We start from the raw sequence: 19,450 nt of genomic DNA, 5'->3' as shown, positions 1-19,450 counted from the left end.
GTAGGCGTGTAGGTAGCTCGAGGTCAACAAGCGCCAACGCGGCAAACGCGCAAAGCCAAGGAAGCAGGCTAGTTCTCGCCATGTTAACGAAAGTGAACGCGTCAAAAGCACCTGTGACAGCATTTTGACTCGATTGTTTACGTGTATGAAAGTCTGAAAATAAAAAAAGGCGGACAAGGCCCGTGGCGTATGTGCTTCTAGGCAAGGCAATGTGCTGAGTGCAGTCGAGGTTGAACCAGATTTGATGCCTCAGGCCCTGTGACTGACTCAAGGCCTCGCAACGAGCAGATCAGGCTGACTGTGCACCCGTTCGGCATTCATGAGATGGAATTGTAGCATCTATTTTTGTTTTGGCATCGTACCATGCCATGGCCTGGCCCTTTGAAACCGGGATTCAGATCCCATGTGGGCCGTAGCCTTGCTTATGTTTGGGAGATGCCGGTGCAGCCGCGTTTTCTCAAGAAGAAAAGCCAAACTCATCATCGCTAACGGCAACAAGAGGGCGGCTCGTATTCACTGGCCACTTGGCGTTTCATTTTCGGTGAAAGCTTGGGCTCAAATGACCGTTTTGTTGCCAGAGACAGCGGCAGGGGTTGAGAGAAAAGCCGGACTGGAAGACTTATTGATTGCTCACCGCAATGTTCGGACGCAAAACCGGGCCCAGCAATAGCGTCTAGAACCTTGCATTTCGAGGGGGTGAAAATAATAGAGGATTGGGCAGCAGCATGTCACTACGTGTATGTCTGTATATGGACACCCCTTTATCTCTCGAGGGTGTGTATAACAAAGCGTGCCGTTCATTATCCATCTCAAAACGGTGGACAATGCGGCCATCCATCCTGAGAGGTGTCGTACGGCGATAATCGAGCCCGCTTCGGCATTGGAACCTCTGTCCGTACTAGTAGGGGTACCGAGATGGACATGTCATTTGATGATTTCAGCCACCCTGCCAAGTGAGTGAGAGTCATTGAATTCAGATTGCATCCTTGTTCTCAGAGCTGAGATGACAAAATCATGCAAGCCGACCGCGGCATAGCTTCGTTTGCCCGGCAAAGGCCACCTTCTGTTGACTATCTGAACGAAGTACTCTGTAGCTAGTACATGTAACCGAAATTACATACGCAATGGTTGGGGAGGGCAAAGGACTGTTGAGATCTTAACTAAGGGAGTGGCTATTTAGCATCATAGGTACGTTTCCAAATTTTAAGGTATCTACCATCTACTTACCTATTAGGTAGGTAACGATAGTAGAAGAAAGCAGCGATTGTGGAAGAAAGTAGCGATTGTAGAAGAAAGTAGCGATTGTAGAAGAAAGTAGCGATTGTAGAAGAAAGTAGCGATTGTAGAAGAAAGTAGCGATTGTAGAAGAAAATAGCGACGGTAGAAAATACTTAAAGAATTGCGTCCTTACTTAAGTAAGGTGGCATTAAATAAAAAGGACTTCCTCTACGTTTATTACGATACTTGATGTAGTCGCTGGGATGTTGGATATCTCTTGACTAGGTGTATGTGACTACAGGTAGGTAGATAGGTAGGTAGGTATTGTATAGATTCAACAGTGACGGCAAAAGATAAACGCAGCGAAATACTATGACAAAAATAAACATGAGACTCCCTCCTCCAGGGTTTTATTTTTTCCCAATCATTCTGTATCCTTTATTTTATTCATCCCTCTTTTCCTCTTTGACCAAGTTACGCCCCTTTACTCCTCTAAGTCAACAAAACTGGTACCCAATTGCACATGATCATCCGCCGTAAGAGTATCGTGTAGTTGGTAAACGTGACTCAAGGATTTGCAATAGTCAGTCAAAAAAGGCGTCGTCCATTTCAATGTCATCCATGTCAACGTCGTCCAAATCATTGTCGTCTCGATCAATCTTCATATCCGCTTCACCTCGGTTTCCGCGTTCGCGCTCTTCATCCATCCGTTGGATGACGTGAGCAGTGAGTTGTTGAAGCTGTTGGCACAGCCTAGAATGCACAAGTCAATACCAACAGCACCCGGTTGAAGGCAGAACGTTTCCACGAACCAGCATAGAACAGCCAGAATTCTATGTACATAGATCGCAAAATAGTAGATTTCATGGCTGTAGTTGGCGTTGCCCGTCATTTTGAAGTATTGCTGCCCAGATCGCAACTCAGGCCTGCTTATCTTCAGATGAAAATATTACTAAGATAAAAAGGAGGTATAAGTCGGAGGGCTCAGGTGATTGCAAGCATTTGTTCTTCAAGATCTTAGACACACTGAATCGAATGTATCCAGGATTAGAGCTTTTATATAATAGAAACCTCGCCTATTCTCCCCGCGTGCTGGCCCATGTTGCGAGGACAGAGCCCCAGGCTTGCACGCCAGCCCCATCCAGCCTGGCAACCAGGGTTGGGGAGGCCCGGACGACGGATGTTTAACCGACTGCCCGGGTATGAGAAGGGAGTTTTCGAAGAGAATAGAGGGGCACAAAGCGTCTTCGATCATTGAAATGATCATTTCTGATATCACCTAGTGGCGTGCATCAATCCCACAACGCTCGTAGGATATGCAATTTGGCACGGGAGCCGAGTTGACGGGAAACAACCAAGAGGGAAATTCCGACCATACTACATGTAGTCCATCAAAAGATAGGGGCTTGAATGCCCGAAGTGCTGTCCCCACGTTGATGCCATCGACGCCGTTTTGGCTTCCATTCTCTCCTCTTTTCAACTCTTTCTTTCTCAATGAAGCTTGCTAGTTGGGAGCCTCTACCAATCATATAAGCTTGCTAGATGACAACCTCTACCAATCATATCCATTAATGGCATATGTGCATACCTTTGTGCATTAGATGGCTTCCCATTGATTCTCCCCACCGCCCCTTTGCTCATAGTTGCCGCCTCGGACCGTCTCGAGCCCTTCTTCACTCTTTTGGTGGCATGAGGTGCACGCCGACGGATTCCGGCTCATTTTAAGCAAAAGAGCTCCTCTCAAAGAGATGCGCGGATATCTCAACGTACACCGCCTGTCACTCATGTGACCGTGACCTCTGACGCGCTGCGCAACTCCATGACATCAGATTCTCTTTGGCAAAGATAGGCCATTGCGGATGCCGCACTGCACGCGAATCAGCTTTGAGAGATGGCTATTTGCTTAATCAGGTCAAGAGACGCGGGACTTAGTGCATGTACCTAATACTTTCAGAAAGCAGGGGGGTGGATGCAGCAAAACGTTCCGGCAGCACGTACACCATCTTTGGGACATTAGAAGGAGGGTAGAATGCGGACATTGGCGACTGTTGGTCAGCACGACATTCACCTGCGCTAACTTTTATACCCTTGCACGTACCTGATACATTCTCATACATGTCACTCGAGGAAGAATCAAACGATGAATGCAGCGCAGCAAAGGCCACCTTCATCAGAAGCCCTCCGTCCCCAGCGACACTCAGCCAACACGTCACCCCATGATCCTAGCAACAGACTGCCAGTGGTTTCCGCTTTTACAACACCCTTTCTCTTTACAGTAAGTGGGCACTCGGCTCCGAGGGGGCCGGTAGAGGGCCGGGACGGACTTCCCGTGACGGCATTGCACGAACTGGATGATTAAAAGGCGAAAAAGAATAAAAAGAGGAAGGAAGAAAAATAAAATAAAAATAAAATAAAGGAGAGGAAGGGAGAAGAAAGCGTGCTCTTCCTACCCCCACTGGGATCCACCAGGCCATCTTTGAGGCCTTGGAGGCCGCATTGAGAGGTAATGTCTGGTTTCCCGGTTTCCCAAATCGGTCAGTCTCAAATCTGCCTTGGATCACCCTACTGTACGGCGTGAATGTCCAATAGAACTTATGCTGAGCGCCTTATTGAACCCAATCTATTACGGTCCTAATAGAAAGGGCTGATTTAGTCTCGAGTTTCGCCTGCTTTTGATGCCTGTATTTGCGGATTTTTCTGGGCCGCCCAGTCATTCGTTGTTCTCCCGTTTTCCTGAACTGGATGCTACCTAATAATTTGGAACTCAGCTGTCAGGCATTTGCTGCTACATGGGTCCAGGCCACCACTTCAGTCATAGCGGGGATGAAGCTGTAATTTCTCTGTGCTTCAGCTCAACTGTTTGAATGTCCTAGCCCGGCCAAAAGAAAAGGGGGAAGAAGGGAGCATGGTTTCAACAACGGAGCTGGTCCCCCTTCGCACCGTTGAACAGGGACCAAGTTATTCCACACTGGGGTCACTGACGACGTATGTTATTCTCCACACCTACCACACAAGAAGCTGCTCCTCCTGGCTCAAGGCTTGCGGCACCCTCTGTTAGAAAACTCACAGCTGTTCCGCAATATTTCCCCCTGCGGAACATGGCCCCAATTCCGCCTTCGAAAAAAAAAAAAAAAAAAAAAAAAAAGCCCACACACACTTGATTGGCAGTCTTGTCAACAAAACCGTGGAACGTGTAACTCACCTAAGATCACAGACGCGGTATGAGGAAGGCAGCAGAGATTACGCGTTTGCCCCTTTCATAACTTTAGAATACTGAGGAGACATACCAGTAACCGTTGAGAGCTACTCGTATGGTTCGTTTGTATGGCACCACGCCACATGTCTTCTATACCAAAGCGCGTGGAGCTATCTGTATACTGGCATCCAAGGCCAATGTGTTTGTTGTGCCCGTCACCATCAAATCTACATTATTATCTCGAACGCTAAAGATAATTAGATCTAATACTCTGGACATCAATTGTATAATAGACGGTTGGCCTTGCGAACAGATACCTGTTATGCTGGTCGTAATTGCGCGTATGCCTACTAAACTTCCGGGAAAGATAACAAACACGGCGCGTGCCGTCGCGATCGCGTATGCCGTCGGACTGCCCCAGATACTACTTAATTAATATTAGTATATTGGCTATCGCACCCTGCCAGGCACTCCGCAACCGTGCCAAACTACAGGTATATTACATTCTCGGGCTAGTCAATCTTTCCTCCCAGCCCCATACGAGCTCAAGACTGATAAGCCGAAACTTCTGACAGTGGATGAACCGGCCGTATCTATGATAAAAAAGGAATGGCATGATTTCATTCAGCGATGGGGCATACATGGATTGGTCATATGCGGGCTGCTCAGACCCAGCCCCTAAATGTATCCACGTGCCCAATCGCTGGGCTGACTTTGGATGCCGAGAGGCCTACGGAGTACAAGAAGACGGAAAGGAACCGCTCAGACCCAAACGAGGCTTTGGCGCTTGGTTCTCCACCTCCAGTCTCAAGACTATTCCATACTCGAACGAGTACATGAACAAGGCAGATGAGACAATCATTTAACAGTTTGGTTCCTGTATTTCTTCTTTAGACATGCAATATACCCAACTCGTGTGAATGGCCAGAATACACTCGCTCTAAACAATCTTCGATGCTACGGTTGCCGTCAGCTTGCTACCAAAAATCACCGCTGAATCAAACCAGCTGAAAAGGGTACCATCTAGCGGCGAAGGCCACGATGAGCTGAACGCAATGATATTGACAATTTGGTCTTCAGAATCCCATTGTGTGGAGTGTCTCAGAAAGTTGGCGTTTCATATTCTGGTGCTAATCCTAGGCCATTACTCCAGACTCATGTAATTCGCATGCACATCGTAGTCAGCACACCATTTCGTAAGCATCCCTTAATGTCAAATTAATCCCAGCTCAACTCATCCATCGGACTTATGTAATACTAGGAGTGTTAGGATATGAGGCTCTGCGAAGTAGGCTATGAGCCGCGAACCAATTCAAGGAAGGCGTCCAGCTACAGATACTGATTCAGTAAAGCGCGCAACGCTGGGATCGTCCCCAACAATAAACACACGCCCCCCTCCATTCTGAGGTTTGAGGCCACTCTCTGCCGTTGGCCTGCATGTGGCCAGAAACGCTGCGTTGCCCAAGTCCGTCTTCTGAACGTGGAGTGCGGAATACAAGCATGATTTCAGGGTTGATAAAGACTGTCACCGTGGAAACCAAATTGCTAGGCTTGCCGTTTCGAGCACCACTGGGCCGCACGCTGAGCAGGCCTACTCGAACTACTCGAGCCAGCCCTCATCATAGAAGTGTATTTACTTGGCGCATATGAGCGCATTTTCATTTTGATATCTTCAATAGGAGCGGTAGCTGCCCGTCCTAAATCAATGTAGTTGGGAATTCGTTCTACATGCGTAGTAGGTACTTTATCCTCATTTAAGCTGATTATGAACGAGCGGAGGCGCAGATACGCAATGATAATTACATGAACGGCAATATAAACTAATGGGTGAGCTTTTTGGGGAGTTGATCTGGGTACGGACCCTACAGATGCTTATATGGAGACCGGCATTGTGATCCTGGACATTGCCTTGGTATTCGGGAGTTACCATGCTACGGCAGAGATTAGTGGTCCGAGAAGGCACTATTGATCCAGAGTGTGTTTATTACGACTCCACAAATAAACAAATGCTTGGTTGGAGGAAGAAGATACCCATTGTAATTAAAATAGACTATCAGTGTACAGCAGTTATCTTGCAAGTACTGCGCTGGAAGGGGAATATTAGAAGATTGTGCGATATAAACGGAAACTTGAGCTTCGATATCTCGTCGCCGAAGCAAGTTCAGCTTCGCCTTGGTGTTGTGCAATCAAGCTCCATAGGATCACCTTTCACGTCTCCCTCATCAGAATCCCATCGCCCGTGCCTTATATGTGTCGGGTGGGATGTATCAGCAACGCGTTGTAGAAGTTCCTGTAACAGTCTGGATGTATGTTTGTTAATATTACCTAGTACGTCGGAGGGGTAGAGTAACACTGAATGGGTCCACAAACCGAGTCATTTCTTCCAGATAACATAGTATTTCATCAATCAAGGCGACTAAAAGGTGGTCCACTTGATGACAATTTGCGTTGTCTAGCATTCCGAGGGACTAAGGCCAAGTAGACAAGCTTCCGCAAAACGTATGAACGGGACTTAGCGAAAGAAGGACAAGAGTAGAGCTGTGAAGAGACGGCAAATGCAGGAAATTACTAGCAAGAGATGTCGAGAGGGATTGTTTTATATAATTTTAATTTATGCAAGCATAATCTCGCTCTACGGGCACAGACTACTATTCACTATTAGTGAACATTAAAATCAAGGATTGCACAATAGTGCCATGCTGTCTATCAGGCGCACTGGGAGATACCGGACACAGAAAAAGGGGGAGGAAGTAAAAAAGGAAGAATTTGACAGCGGGAAGATCTTCTGCCACTTTTCGTATTTTCCATTCTTGCAAACGGGTCCAGTCTAGTCTCCGAATGCTTTGGCTGCTCGTAAACGGCGGCATCATCGTCGCAAGCCAGATATTAGCAGCTACATATTTGATGCATTAGTGATGTGAGAAGACATAAAGTTGGATGAGCTGGGAAATTTTACGGGATTTATGGGCCTCGCCCATAAGGCCCGTAAAATATCGAAGCATTGCAACTCAGGAATTTGGGGCTTTTGGGCTCGGTGAGAGTAAGATTGTGACATTTTTCGTGAAATCTTTTCGCAGCACGTTCGATTCCGCAACATCTCGTTTTAGCAGCACTTTTGCTGATTTATCGTCTGCTTCGATAGACTCGATGGCGTCAATGGCATATATGTATACTTAGGCTGAAGACATGTATAGGGACGTACATAATTGCGCCGCGAAAATGGCACTTCTTTCCAGTTTCTCACGATATACAAAACACATCCGAGCTTTCGCAATATCCATCTACTGACATCGTGCAATCCTGGCACACTGGGCTGTGCAGTGCCCAGGCAGAAACGGGAGACAACTCGAAGCGGGACATAATCTTTTGACCCCAACAAATTCAGAAAAACTCAATACAGCGCCCGCCCCGATACGGCACGCTCCAATATTGAGCCTTGAGGGGGCTGTAAATGGCCTAGTACACCTACATTTGTTTAGAAGCAGCAGCAATATATGCACGCTTGGTCCTGTCATTTCAATACCTGCCAATCAAGGCCCGTATTTGGAGTACAAGAAAAGATTCTCTCTGACTTCCAACATGATACTGCAGGTCTCTGGTCATTCCCCACTTACGATGTCACCCTCTGCAGCCTCGACAGAATATTTCCTCCCACGGCTTCTCCGCCAAGGCGTTTTCCAAACCAGAGATGGTGGGCTGTTGGTCATAAAAATTTCACCTTGGTTGTGAGAGATGACATACGTCCACCTGAGACTTGGGCTGATAACAGGGCTATGGCATGCTGAGCGCAGAAATCGTGCAGTTAAGGGGGAGAGCCGTACGAAAGAATCACATTGCTTAATATAGCGTGATGAGCATGGCTTGAACATAACAATTGATCAACTTGCGTGAAAGCGCAAACACAAGATGCCGAAGGTGACGGCAATAACTGGATGGACGCTCTCCGAAACATGGGCTTTTCAGAAGACTTATTCAATGATATTATGTCTCCAGCTTCTGCCTCCATTCGACTGAAGTGCCGCGCCGGTGACTGTGCCATTGCGGAAGTCTCGGTCGCCTTCAACGTGCCATCTCGAAATCGCAAATGCTCAAAAGGTACGAACCACCCCAGACTTATGGCTGCAAACACGTGCAATTAAACTGATACACTCGACCGCCAAAGCTGTGTTAGAAGGATGCTTCCAGCCATACGGTCTTAAACGGGACGTTTTTCACTGTTCGACCAAGAAAAATTCTTCTCAGGCGTTGGGCAGCCACGTTTTAGCTCTCCGCCTCGAACGTTGTGGTTATATATCTTGCCGAAACATCATGCATGAAATTGGTCTCTAGCATGTTGAGATTCCCACCAACGTACATGTGCGTCGATGTGTGCATTACAGTTTCGAATCTTTCTTACCGCCGCTCTCCAGATCGCATATCGCTTACTACCTCTACCAATATCATCTATTAGCTGCAACGACATCAATATAATAATTCTGCCTTTCGCTGAAGTTCATCGTCGCAGGGTATCTCTAGCGGTGTTCCCTTCCTCCGAAAAAAAAAAAAAAAAAAGTGTGCCAGTTCCCATCACTGACGCGCCTGTGTCTGAATGGACGATGGCCGGTTCTCTAGCCCCCCCTCCCCCTGGTCAATCTAACTCGGAGTTACGGCCAAGCCTTCGATACGATCCATGAAAGAAAATAGAGGTACAAATTGGAGAAGATACGGACTCACAATGAATACGAAGCCCCAGTTTCGCACATAGGAAGTAATTTGAGAGACGCCACTATCTCTCTCAGTTTCTTCCGACTGCTTCATGTTGCCCTCTCATACGTTTTATTCGTAAATTTATTTGGAGGCAGACATTTTGTGGACAGTATTACGAAATAATAGTCGAGTCTTTTATCGAAATTGGTTCATATGAAATCTTTCTTCGGTAATAATAATAATAATAATAATAATAATAATAATAATAATAATAATAATAATAAATAGCCCGCCGTAAATACATGGGCAAAATTGAGTTTATTTATTATTGATCATGGCTATGAACATTAATATTAAGGTAACTGGGTATAGTGTTATAGCGGCATAAGGACATTCCAGCCAAGTAATGGATGGTGGGCGTAATTCTGAATTTTTTTCCCCTATATGATACATTAGGGGCGAGGCGTTCATATCATTCTCCAGTCTCTATGCCCATGATTTTCCATATATCTTGTGCTTGTTTTTTTTATCTGATCCTGGCCATGTATCTTTACTCGTCTGCTTATGATGAACCAGTCTGCATAAGGGAGAAGCTGTCAATCTAGTGGTAGTATCTTATATGTTGTAGGCCGGCTGCATACTCTTTAATCTTTTTGAGTAGATGAGAGCAACGAATCCAGGTGTTGCTGGAGAAAGTGGTCAATTGATTGACCAGTTGTGCGAGCCCAATCCATAGGAACGATGTGCACTGAGGCTGTATTCTCGGTCGTGTTTGGAGGGCTTTCGCAGGTTTGGGCGCGCGGTCTAGACCTACTAAATGATATATATCAGTGAAAGTGGTCTTGGATGGATCTCATTGAGACAGAGACTACTGACAGGTTTTGGTTCAAAAGACAGACTATATTATCGCGAGTTTCTGTTAGCTGTATCGAACAAACAGCAACTTCTCCCTGGGCGGGGCAAATAATCGGCGCATCCAAGGGCAAGGTTATCGTTATGGAGCCATGAGTGAAAAGACGAGTCGTATCGCTCTCATTCAAATGGAGAGTGATGTATGACATGTTGTACGCCAGTGATCAGTTTGTTGATGCCTCCGGATATCTTCCTTGCTCGCGCTCTTATACTTTTTTCTTTCTTTCTTTCTTTTCAGCTGTCCACATCAATCCCCGTCAATCGCGGTACTGCACTGAATTCCGTGTCTGTACATCCTCTTCGTCGGATCTTCACTGTCACTAATGCGTACTACTAGGTATCTAGCGATTCACCCAATCACCGAGCATGAATGCATACATCCCTGCATTGCATTGCTTCTCTCCGCCCAGTTTGCCAACTGGGTCGTCGCCGCCTCACATTGCCTCAGTGTGCTGTTATTCGTTCTTTGAGGGGATAAACGTCGAAGAACCTGAAAAGTTGTGTAGCTTCCTCAGTAACAGGAAGGGGATGTAAGCCCTTCACCGTATAATCCCTATGTGATTGTGCAGTATCAAGACGCCGGGTAGTTTCCTGATGTCGGATAGAGCCTCTTAGCTTTCTTTTCTCCTTATGATTTAACTTATCTATGCCTAATACAGGCACTAGTAGGTATCTACTAATCTTATAAGGGCTAATGCCGCGAAGCGAGTTACCTGTCCCTACTCCGTACATGTAGCTGCTATAGTCGGACATAAAGTCTTTGGACGTTGTTGGTAAGACAACTGACATGATACATGTAATCTTGGTACTTAATCCAGCCTTGCATTAGTTTAGCTAGCCTCGTGCACGTGGTACATTATGGAGTATATATTCACGCACATGTGTGTAGAGTCATTAGCAAATCGTTCAAAACAACATTTGAGGATCCATACCCGCTCAGTTTGGCCGCACCGGAATCCACAAGCCGGGAGAATAATCCTAGCAAGGCACCAGGAACCCTTGTCCGAAAACAGGGGCTGGGAGCTCCGCTTTTCTGCGTCCGCATAGCATTTTCCAATCCTTGGTACGGAGTAGATTTCACAGTTGATCGACTTGCTGATGATTGGGATGAGGCTACGATTGAAGCCGGTGATGATGGCCCCACGTAATGATTTATGTTAATTTCTTGGGCCAAGGAGGCTCTCAAAAGGAAGAAAACAAAACAAAATGAACAAGAGAAAGAAAAACCGCATATATTTTTTTTTCACCCTAGGCTCCACCAGGCCGATTTGGCGACCTTGGTCGCCTCACACTGAATTCTGACCAAATCAGCCTTGGCCGGCTAAGTGACTGCCGTGGATGTCCAATTGGAACCGCGCGGAATGTCATCTTGAAAGCAATCTACGATCAGCTTTATCGAGAGACTCTAGATTCCCTTGTCTCGATCATCAGGATTGCGGGTTTTGTGGATATCTCAGTCAGCCATCGTTTGCCCTTCTCCCTTAAACATGAGCCCTAGCACAAATACGGTCCGGAACACGCGGGTCTAGGCAACCGACTCGGCATCCAGACCATACGGGAAGCCACTGGCTCCTAGCCGTTTCTCTGAGAATTCAACATAACAATTTCAATGCCAAAGAATAGGGGAAAAGGATCCAGGTTCGCCATAAAAAAGGAGCAGGGTGCCATTCATACCCTCAATAAGGGGGCCAATTCACCTCAGACAGTCATGGGATACCGCCCAGGGGAAACTCATTTGGTGTGGCACCAAAGTGTCACGAGTTCATCAGTCGACTTTTCAAATTTGCAGCCGACTCGCTTCGCCGGGCTCGTCGGCCTTCGTAAGGCTCTCTGCTTCGGAAAGTTCCTATAATACCCCCTTTAAGAAGAGACTGCCGGTTCCCGCATACACCCACTCACACCGAACCGGCAGCCCTGTCAATTTATGGAAACTTGTTGGCGTTCTTACCCAAGCCACGTAGCCCGCATTACTGGGCTCCCCTAAACAATGTAACAGACGCGGCATGAGAGAGGCAGAAGAGATTACGCGTTCACCCCCTAGCATACGAGGGATACCTACGAGCGCCTCCCAGCAGCTGAGGATTATTTGTATGATTCGTTCTTATTGCGCCACGCGACACGTCTCCCAATACTAAAGCGTGTGGCAGTTGAGTGTATCGTGGTATCCAAAGACAATACACGCATGTCGCCTATTAATGTTGGATCAGGGTTATAATTGCAAACGCTACAGAGGGCGGACTCCGTTACTTCAGTGGATTGTCGAAAAAGCCTCGCTTAGACCTGTAGATAGGTGTTTATCTCAGGCATGTTTGCGCGTACATCTACAAAAATACTTTCTCAAAAGTATCATTAATATGCCCCGTTTGCCGTCGGACTGTCCTAGAAGTATTAGACTAAATCAAGATTAGGATATACCAGCCTACCATTTTCCCAGTTAAGCATGTGCAATTACCTTTTTGTTTTCACAACGTTGCGCAGCACCCAAGACAATAGTTACTTACAAATGAATAGCGTGCATCTATAAATGGTCAACGGCATGGTGGCTGCTCTACAGGTGACGTGCCGGCCCAAGTTTCGGTCGTCAGTGGGCCAGCAAGCATCCCCGACTATTGCCACGTGGCCAGGCTTTGGACTTAAAATTCAGGCTGAGCAGGGAGGCCTGCAGGTACGAGTACCAGGAAATAACACAGGTATGGGTAGTTGACTACCGAGTAAGCCATTGAGATCCTTCGGCGGCTTTGGTGCTTAATCTCCGTCCAATTCTTACCGCTTCTTAGCTTGATTATCCTCCTAGCCACTCAATCACGAGTACATGTACAGCCTAGACGAGGTGGATCACTCTGAATGGGAGATGCAATGTTGCCCTGTTTATGGATGCGCAGTTGTCAGATGACACGGGCTATCCTGAATTTGATCAAATCATATGAGTAGCTGATGTACAGCGGGCTGGACCATATACAGCCAGTTGCGGAAACCAAGACGAGCTGATACTGACTTTTGGCTCTGACGGTACCGAAATAGGCTGGTCGGGGCGCTTGTAACAACGCCGCTTGGTACGTTAAGGATCTTTCCTTACAGAGCACATGCAGGGGTATCCGTACTTTGGAGGACTTGGCGTTTCACATTCTGGTAGCAGTTACTCCTGAGCGTCTATCTACGGAGTATGGGTTTGCTACTCGCTCGTGTGTGTACCTGTACCAGCTTGAATCGGCGCTACGCCTCTAAGCACCTTAAGATGGATGATATCCTAGCAGAATACCAAACAAATCCCGATTCTACTAGCGAGGCTCCGCTAATCGAGTGAGCCTCGCAGCAGCAAGGGGGGCTAGATTGTGGATCTCCGCAGACTATCGAAGCATTGTCAGGCGTCGCTTACGGGTCGCGAACTAAAGAAGTAACACAAGGCTTGAACTCCACCCTTCTCAACTCGCCCCGTTCGTTGGGGAAGCGGCAACTACAGTAGATTGCCCGCCAGAACCCTTTCCTCCCGTTGAACTAGCAGTCCTAGTCATCTTTTTCGAAGAAGCATTTGTACAGTAATTCGTACAAACGATGCGCATTAGCTTTGTTGTCTCAACCGAGCACTCCTATTCGGGACTGGGGGCGGAGGGGCCGAAGGCGGTGTTTTAGTCCAAGTTGGGAATGGATACGGGTGTGATTGATACCTTTCAATTATCAACATATAATGATGATAGAGACTACCTGGTACCGCGGGCGAAGCACTGCATGAGGGTTGGCCTAGTAAATGCTACATGTACGTACTTATCCGGAGATCGGATATTTGATTATGGAAAATCCCGATGGTGATGAGGGCATCTCCTGTCATTTTTTAGAACGGTCATTTTTTGCATATAGGCCCCGGTCCGATTTGGGCTGGTCACCAATGCCTCGACTGCTTGTAACAAGCGAGTCCCGCGTTGTAGATATGGCCATCTCTGTCGCCATATGCAAACCGGCAGCCATTCCCGGGGCCGCGATTTTAACTCCGACCCCCTTGATTATGCTTTCTTTTCAGCCGCAAAATGAGCTTATCTTAATCAAGGGGCCCCTGACGCACAGTCGAAGGAAGAAATACTGCAAATACTCTGTATCCGTGTTACGGCAAAAAATGCTGCTCTGCACACTGCTCGGCATTCCTTAATGCCCTCATGAAGCCATGCCACGTCCCTACCAGGATAGAATTAATTCGCGCCTGCTATCGAAACAGACATAATGGGACGCTGTGACTGAGGAGAGTGATTCTCTGTTTACAGGATCTCAATAAAAATAAGGGAATAACAACTGGGAGCATAGCATACGGAAGTGGGGAGTGTGTGTCATCAGACAAGAAGGATAAGGAAGGGGTACTAGGTGCGGAGGGAAGTCCGCGGACCACCAGCAAAGAATTAAGGCAGACTCTGTGATACGGGAAATAATCCGAATACGAACATTTTGTGGCGCTTGCTATGAAAGATGTGGTGGAAATGATAGCGTCTGTTTGTCAATGGCCGTTTATGCTGAAAGGTGTTATACTCTGTAGAAGCACCGTTCCAATTTTGCCCACAACCTACCTAAATGAATCTTAGAGAAGATGACTAGGGGGGATAACACCATGATTTTATCTCGAATTCTTCAATCCATTTGACAGTGTGCTGGCTAATGTTGTTGAACTGGGGAGTGTCAAGTATATGCACGAAGGGGCTGCGGCCGCCCTGATCGGAGATGAGAGGTATAACAATGACAGCATGTCTCGTATGCCGGTGGATCCATTAACTATAGACCGGAGGATAATTGTTTACTCAATAATGCTGAGCTAGACAGAAAAATACAAATAAGTAAAAGTCCGACAGTCGCTATCTGCTCTCGCACTTGCACTGCCCATGTTCTTGATTGTGTAGGCACTACTCAGGTTGGAAAAATTGAAGCGTGGTAGCGCTGACATGATGCGCTTTTTGCTGCCTCTGTTTTGTACCATGAATGCCTGTTTTGTTGCTGCCTTACTTATCTGCCTCGTCGGCTCTTGGTTATTGACGGCATCGGGTGTATGCCAGTGCCCCGTGGGCGGAGTACATATAGATCAATTGCGCCACGATTCATTCACTTGACCAAGATACCATGCATGTCTATCTATCCGATCTTCTGTTAATGCTTCAATATACAATACGTAATTAGGAACCCCAAAAATGTTAAATAAATGCAAACAAGTGCTTCACTAGGATACGGGAAATTGCTGCGTAACCCTTTGGGTTGGAGAGCTGCCTAGAGAAATGGGAAAACATTGGAGGGCAGATGTTTGCCACCCTTTTAATCTTAACGAATCAAATTTAGCTCGATTCATCGCCTGCTTCGTTATGACACATTTATTATTGAGCATCGGGCGGCCAGTCAAAATGACCTAGTGAACCCAAATGTGCTGAGAAGCAGTGGCAATAGCAGCCATGTTGCAAAAGAAACACGTTCTCGGCGTTTCCATTGTGCTACAATATTTTATGTTTCTTTCTCCACTTTCGATATCACCACCTATCTCAGCCTCTCTTGTTATAACCTACAAGTGCTGACTTGCAAAGGCTTGCTTCTTCCTACGGCTTTTCCGCTGAGGCGTCCGGCCCTAGTATTATGCTGTTGGTCGTGTAAGTTCACCTTATTTCGTGAGGGATAACACATACCTCTTAGCCCATGTCACATGAGATTAGGAGCCGCAGAAGCAAGCAAGCAGCGGGGGGGCCAGAATGACATAATTTTTTTGGGACTCCTTGTCAGGAATACCACTATCAATCATTGCAGCTGACTCGAACTGGGCGTTTTTTCTTCTCCCTTGACATAACACCGACTGGCCCTACAGATCAGTTTACAGGTACTTTTTTCCAAGGTTTCCAGCCTCCCCCACCCTCCAAAATTTCGCTCCCTTTTGCAGGATGCTGAAATTGAACCTTTGCGTTCAATGAGTGCTCTGTACAAATCCTAAATCTCTCGCAACTCTGCTAATGCATCTTCGCATCTATCCACACACACCATATCCATGAGCATTTCACATGCGACAGTACATTATACGTCAAGTGTGTAGAGAGAAAGCAGCTGGCGAAGCTGCAGGGTCTGTACTCTACCTCCCCACCATTCGGATTACAACTTTGCTTGTTGCCTTGGGAAATCTAACATATATTACCTCGAGTATATACCTCCGGCATCCTACATCTAGTTAAATCAGACACTAATGTAAGGGATCGCTGGCGATATCCACGCCATTCTCAGATAACAAAAGAAAAGATGGGAGTGTTATATATTTATCTAGCCGGTTTAAGCGAGAATTCGGTGCGTCAGCCAACTCAGCGCTTTGGAGCAGGAATCGCGCAATCTAGGTTCCAAAAAACAGCACCCCGACTCTTTATCCTCTTTTGACCAGCAAATTATACATATCAATACATAAAAAAGCAACATTAATATGCGGCAAAGCCATAGATAAATACATCCATCTGACCTGCGGGGGCTAATCAAAGTCGTTAAAAATCTCTGCAGCATACTGTTCTGCTGCTTGGCTTTCCAAATGTGCCCACATGAGTTGAGTAATATTCAATATCCAATGCATAGAGTCTAGAAGCTCTATGTAGTGCACCTCGGATCTTGTAATATGTTAAAGAAAGTATCCCATATAAACTCAAAGATTATGTCAAGCTACTTACTCATCCAGATTGAATACATGTATTTCCTCATAGTTGGGAAAGTATCTATATGCTTCCCCAAGGGGGTCATGAATTATAAGGTTTCGAAAGGAAATTTTGACCTCAGCTTTAGCAAAGGTAATTGTTCCTCCCGGAAAAGACATTTTTTTTTTTTGGAAGGTTGTTTAAAAAAAGTTGAAGAGAAGATGTGTGATTGTTTCAAAGTATGACCTAAAATTGATAGTTACTAGGTAGTAATACTTATCTTGGAATTGCTGGATATCTTCATCTTTCGATGGACCGTTCTAGTCTTTATATAGGCCTATAGCCGGGCGAGCTTATACCGCATTACTTAAGAGTGAAGAGCAGATAACCAAGCTGTTACTTTAGAAATCACGCGTTAGAAAGTTCATAACTGTTTGGAGTTTTGTTATATCTTGAACGTCAGGAGGGCAAATCCCTTGCAGTAGGCTCGACCCTTCATTAGCGTCCTTGTACTAGCAGACGGCGGGGGTCTAGCAGTGATGACGAGATTGGTTCCCTTGAGCGGCGTGAGTACATGTACAGAAACAGCTCCAGGTAGAATAAGCCTCGAATTCCTCTTTATGGTAGGAGATCGCTTGTTACGGCGTTTTCATGGTTTGTCACTATAAGTCCAACAAGCCGGAGAACATCTGAAAAAACAATGCCATGCAGCTGCCCGGTGAAGCATGGGCGGTGTTTTCGCGCTAGTCCATGCATAAACTTAATTCCTTAGTTCAGTACATGCTCTCCATCAACATTGCTCCTCTACGGAGTACCACATAACATAACAACGCGAATCCATGCGTGCTCGTGTTGAACCTGGAGCAGGTACGGAATAGATTCCCATTGGTGGAATTCTGCTGGTTGTTGGTTTGCCAGTTTCTTCTGGAGACTTTTCGATTCCATGACCTTCTCTCTGCCCCCCTCGTGTTCTTCTAAACCCTCCTATTGCCATGGAATGGGTTGACAAAAGTCGGTGGAGACTCGCCATCTGCCCTTCCGCTAGCTTCTACTGCCCATGTTCAATTTCAGTCAACACACACGTATGACACGCAAAGGACCATAGTCGTACGTCAAAGTTGCCCACTTGTTACTGGAAACGAGTAGCATGACATAATTAGCAAAAAAAGGTACCGGAAATGTTGGGTTTAACAAAAGAATAAGACCGAGAGGCCCCTAGCTTGTTATATTGCTTTTAGTCACACGCACCTATTGTATATGCGACCGCAAGAGAAGCAACGTATAACAGGTGGTCCCACGGGCCTGAGGTGTTAACTGCGCTCTCTTCTCTCAATCCTGTCTACGTACCTCTACCCCGCCAATACCCCGCCAATACCCCGCCATTCCACTACATACATGGTACCTGTAGGTAACGCTGTGCTTTGCAGCGTCGGGTTTCCAGTTGTCCTTTCGTGGTCCTTAGTCCTTGATCTTCGCCAAGCTGTAATTGGCAGTAAACATTGAAGCAATGAGACTGCCGCCTTACTGCTGCTTCTTGTTGGTTGATTCCCGTAAAGTGGCCCTGCTAGTACTCTGAAACAGCATAAGTATTGAAGAACGGAGCCCATGACATTAAACATGAAATCTTTGAAGGTTCGCAAGTATATAAATGCCAGAGACCGTCCCTTGCTTACTTCTTAACGCTAAATGGATCTAGTAATCCAGAGTTTTAGTACAACCTGACATATGTGCAAGCAATCGGATCAAAAGGTTTAACACCAGACCCATTTGTTATACAAGGTACGCGATAGCGTTGGCGTCTCCCCTAAAATATACTGCTTTTCCCGACGTATTCGCATTATTTCTCACCCACCCGCGCTTAAATGGAGTTCTCTAATAATCTCACACTTTTCTTAATGTGATTTTTACCCCCTTTCTATATGTTACCGCACCCGTTTTTTCTACACAAACTAACCGGCTAGTTACCTGGACTTCATTCATCAGATTCACCTGGACTGAAGTCGCATTTTCCGTTGTGTTCTAAGGAGTTATGCTTAGGGACGTGGTCCGGGTCTAGGCAGATATTAGCGAAAGAGAGGCTGGATGGATCCTATTGGGACAAAGTCTACGAACATTTGCTGGATCAGAGCCCAGGTGGTAGTTTCATCTCCCTGAACCAAACAGGTACTAATAGCCTGGGCCCTTTGATTATTGGAACAGATAGTAACAACACTCGGGGGCAAGCGTATGCCAACAGCTCCCCAACGACGCGAGAATAAAGTAACAGACCCCTGGGCAAAAAGGCAAGCTACATCGTTTCCAGTCAAATAGAGAGTAATGGATGCTGACATTTTGAAGGCTTAAGGAAAGGAAGGGCTATAGACTATAAAGCAGCAATAGCTGAAAAGAGCGTTGTTATAAAGAGTGTAACGAGTTGGCCTGTGGCCTGTCTGTTGATGCCATCGGATAACCTCCCTTCTATCGCTCTTTATAACATTTCGACCATACATGTAATCCGTAAAGCAATGACTTGCATGTCAGACAACGGCGTAATTGTTACCATTGAAGGCTTTAGCTTATTGCTTATGCAAAGTCGCTGTTACGAACGATTGAAGCTTGCGCTAAATGTGTGCGCTAATGCATCGCCTTGGCCGAACACTGGCCTAACATTGGCCAGCGCCAATATACTCCCAATTCCATCAATTCTGGGTTGACTGTATTTGAGCTAGATGGTAATATGAGTGATCCAAGCATCGCCGCGCTCACGTACACCATCCATGTCAAAGCAACATGCAGTCTCTCAGGGGGCGCGAACTTCGCGAGAAGGAGGACAGAATAG

At 46.4% G+C, this 19,450-nt stretch overlaps 3 protein-coding genes across 3 annotated transcripts; 1 reads left to right on the top strand and 2 right to left on the bottom strand.

Moving 5' to 3' along the window:
• Positions 1-1,802: 1,802 nt before the first annotated feature.
• TRIVIDRAFT_220813 (uncharacterized protein) lies at positions 1,803-2,110 on the bottom strand (the record flags this gene model as incomplete). Its single annotated transcript, XM_014102295.1, has 2 exons — positions 1,803-1,971; positions 2,031-2,110. The coding sequence occupies 2 exons, from the start codon at positions 2,108-2,110 to the stop codon at positions 1,803-1,805; spliced, it is 249 nt and encodes an 82-aa protein (XP_013957770.1).
• A 6,254-nt stretch (positions 2,111-8,364) lies between these two features.
• On the top strand, positions 8,365-8,743 carry TRIVIDRAFT_220812 (uncharacterized protein; the record flags this gene model as incomplete). Its single annotated transcript, XM_014102294.1, has 2 exons — positions 8,365-8,509; positions 8,577-8,743. The coding sequence occupies 2 exons, from the start codon at positions 8,365-8,367 to the stop codon at positions 8,741-8,743; spliced, it is 312 nt and encodes a 103-aa protein (XP_013957769.1).
• A 7,732-nt stretch (positions 8,744-16,475) lies between these two features.
• Positions 16,476-16,811, bottom strand: TRIVIDRAFT_220811 (uncharacterized protein; the record flags this gene model as incomplete). Its single annotated transcript, XM_014102293.1, has 2 exons — positions 16,476-16,608; positions 16,669-16,811. 2 exons carry the CDS (start codon positions 16,809-16,811, stop codon positions 16,476-16,478), a joined length of 276 nt encoding a protein of 91 aa, XP_013957768.1.
• Between the last annotated feature and the right edge of the window lie 2,639 nt (positions 16,812-19,450).

The sequence above is a fragment of the Trichoderma virens genome (genome assembly GCF_000170995.1).
Source record: "Trichoderma virens Gv29-8 chromosome Unknown TRIVIscaffold_5, whole genome shotgun sequence".
Taxonomy (NCBI): Eukaryota; Fungi; Ascomycota; class Sordariomycetes; order Hypocreales; family Hypocreaceae; genus Trichoderma; species Trichoderma virens.
Note: the sequence above shows the minus strand (reverse complement) of the source record. Positions and strands in the feature narration are given on the sequence as shown.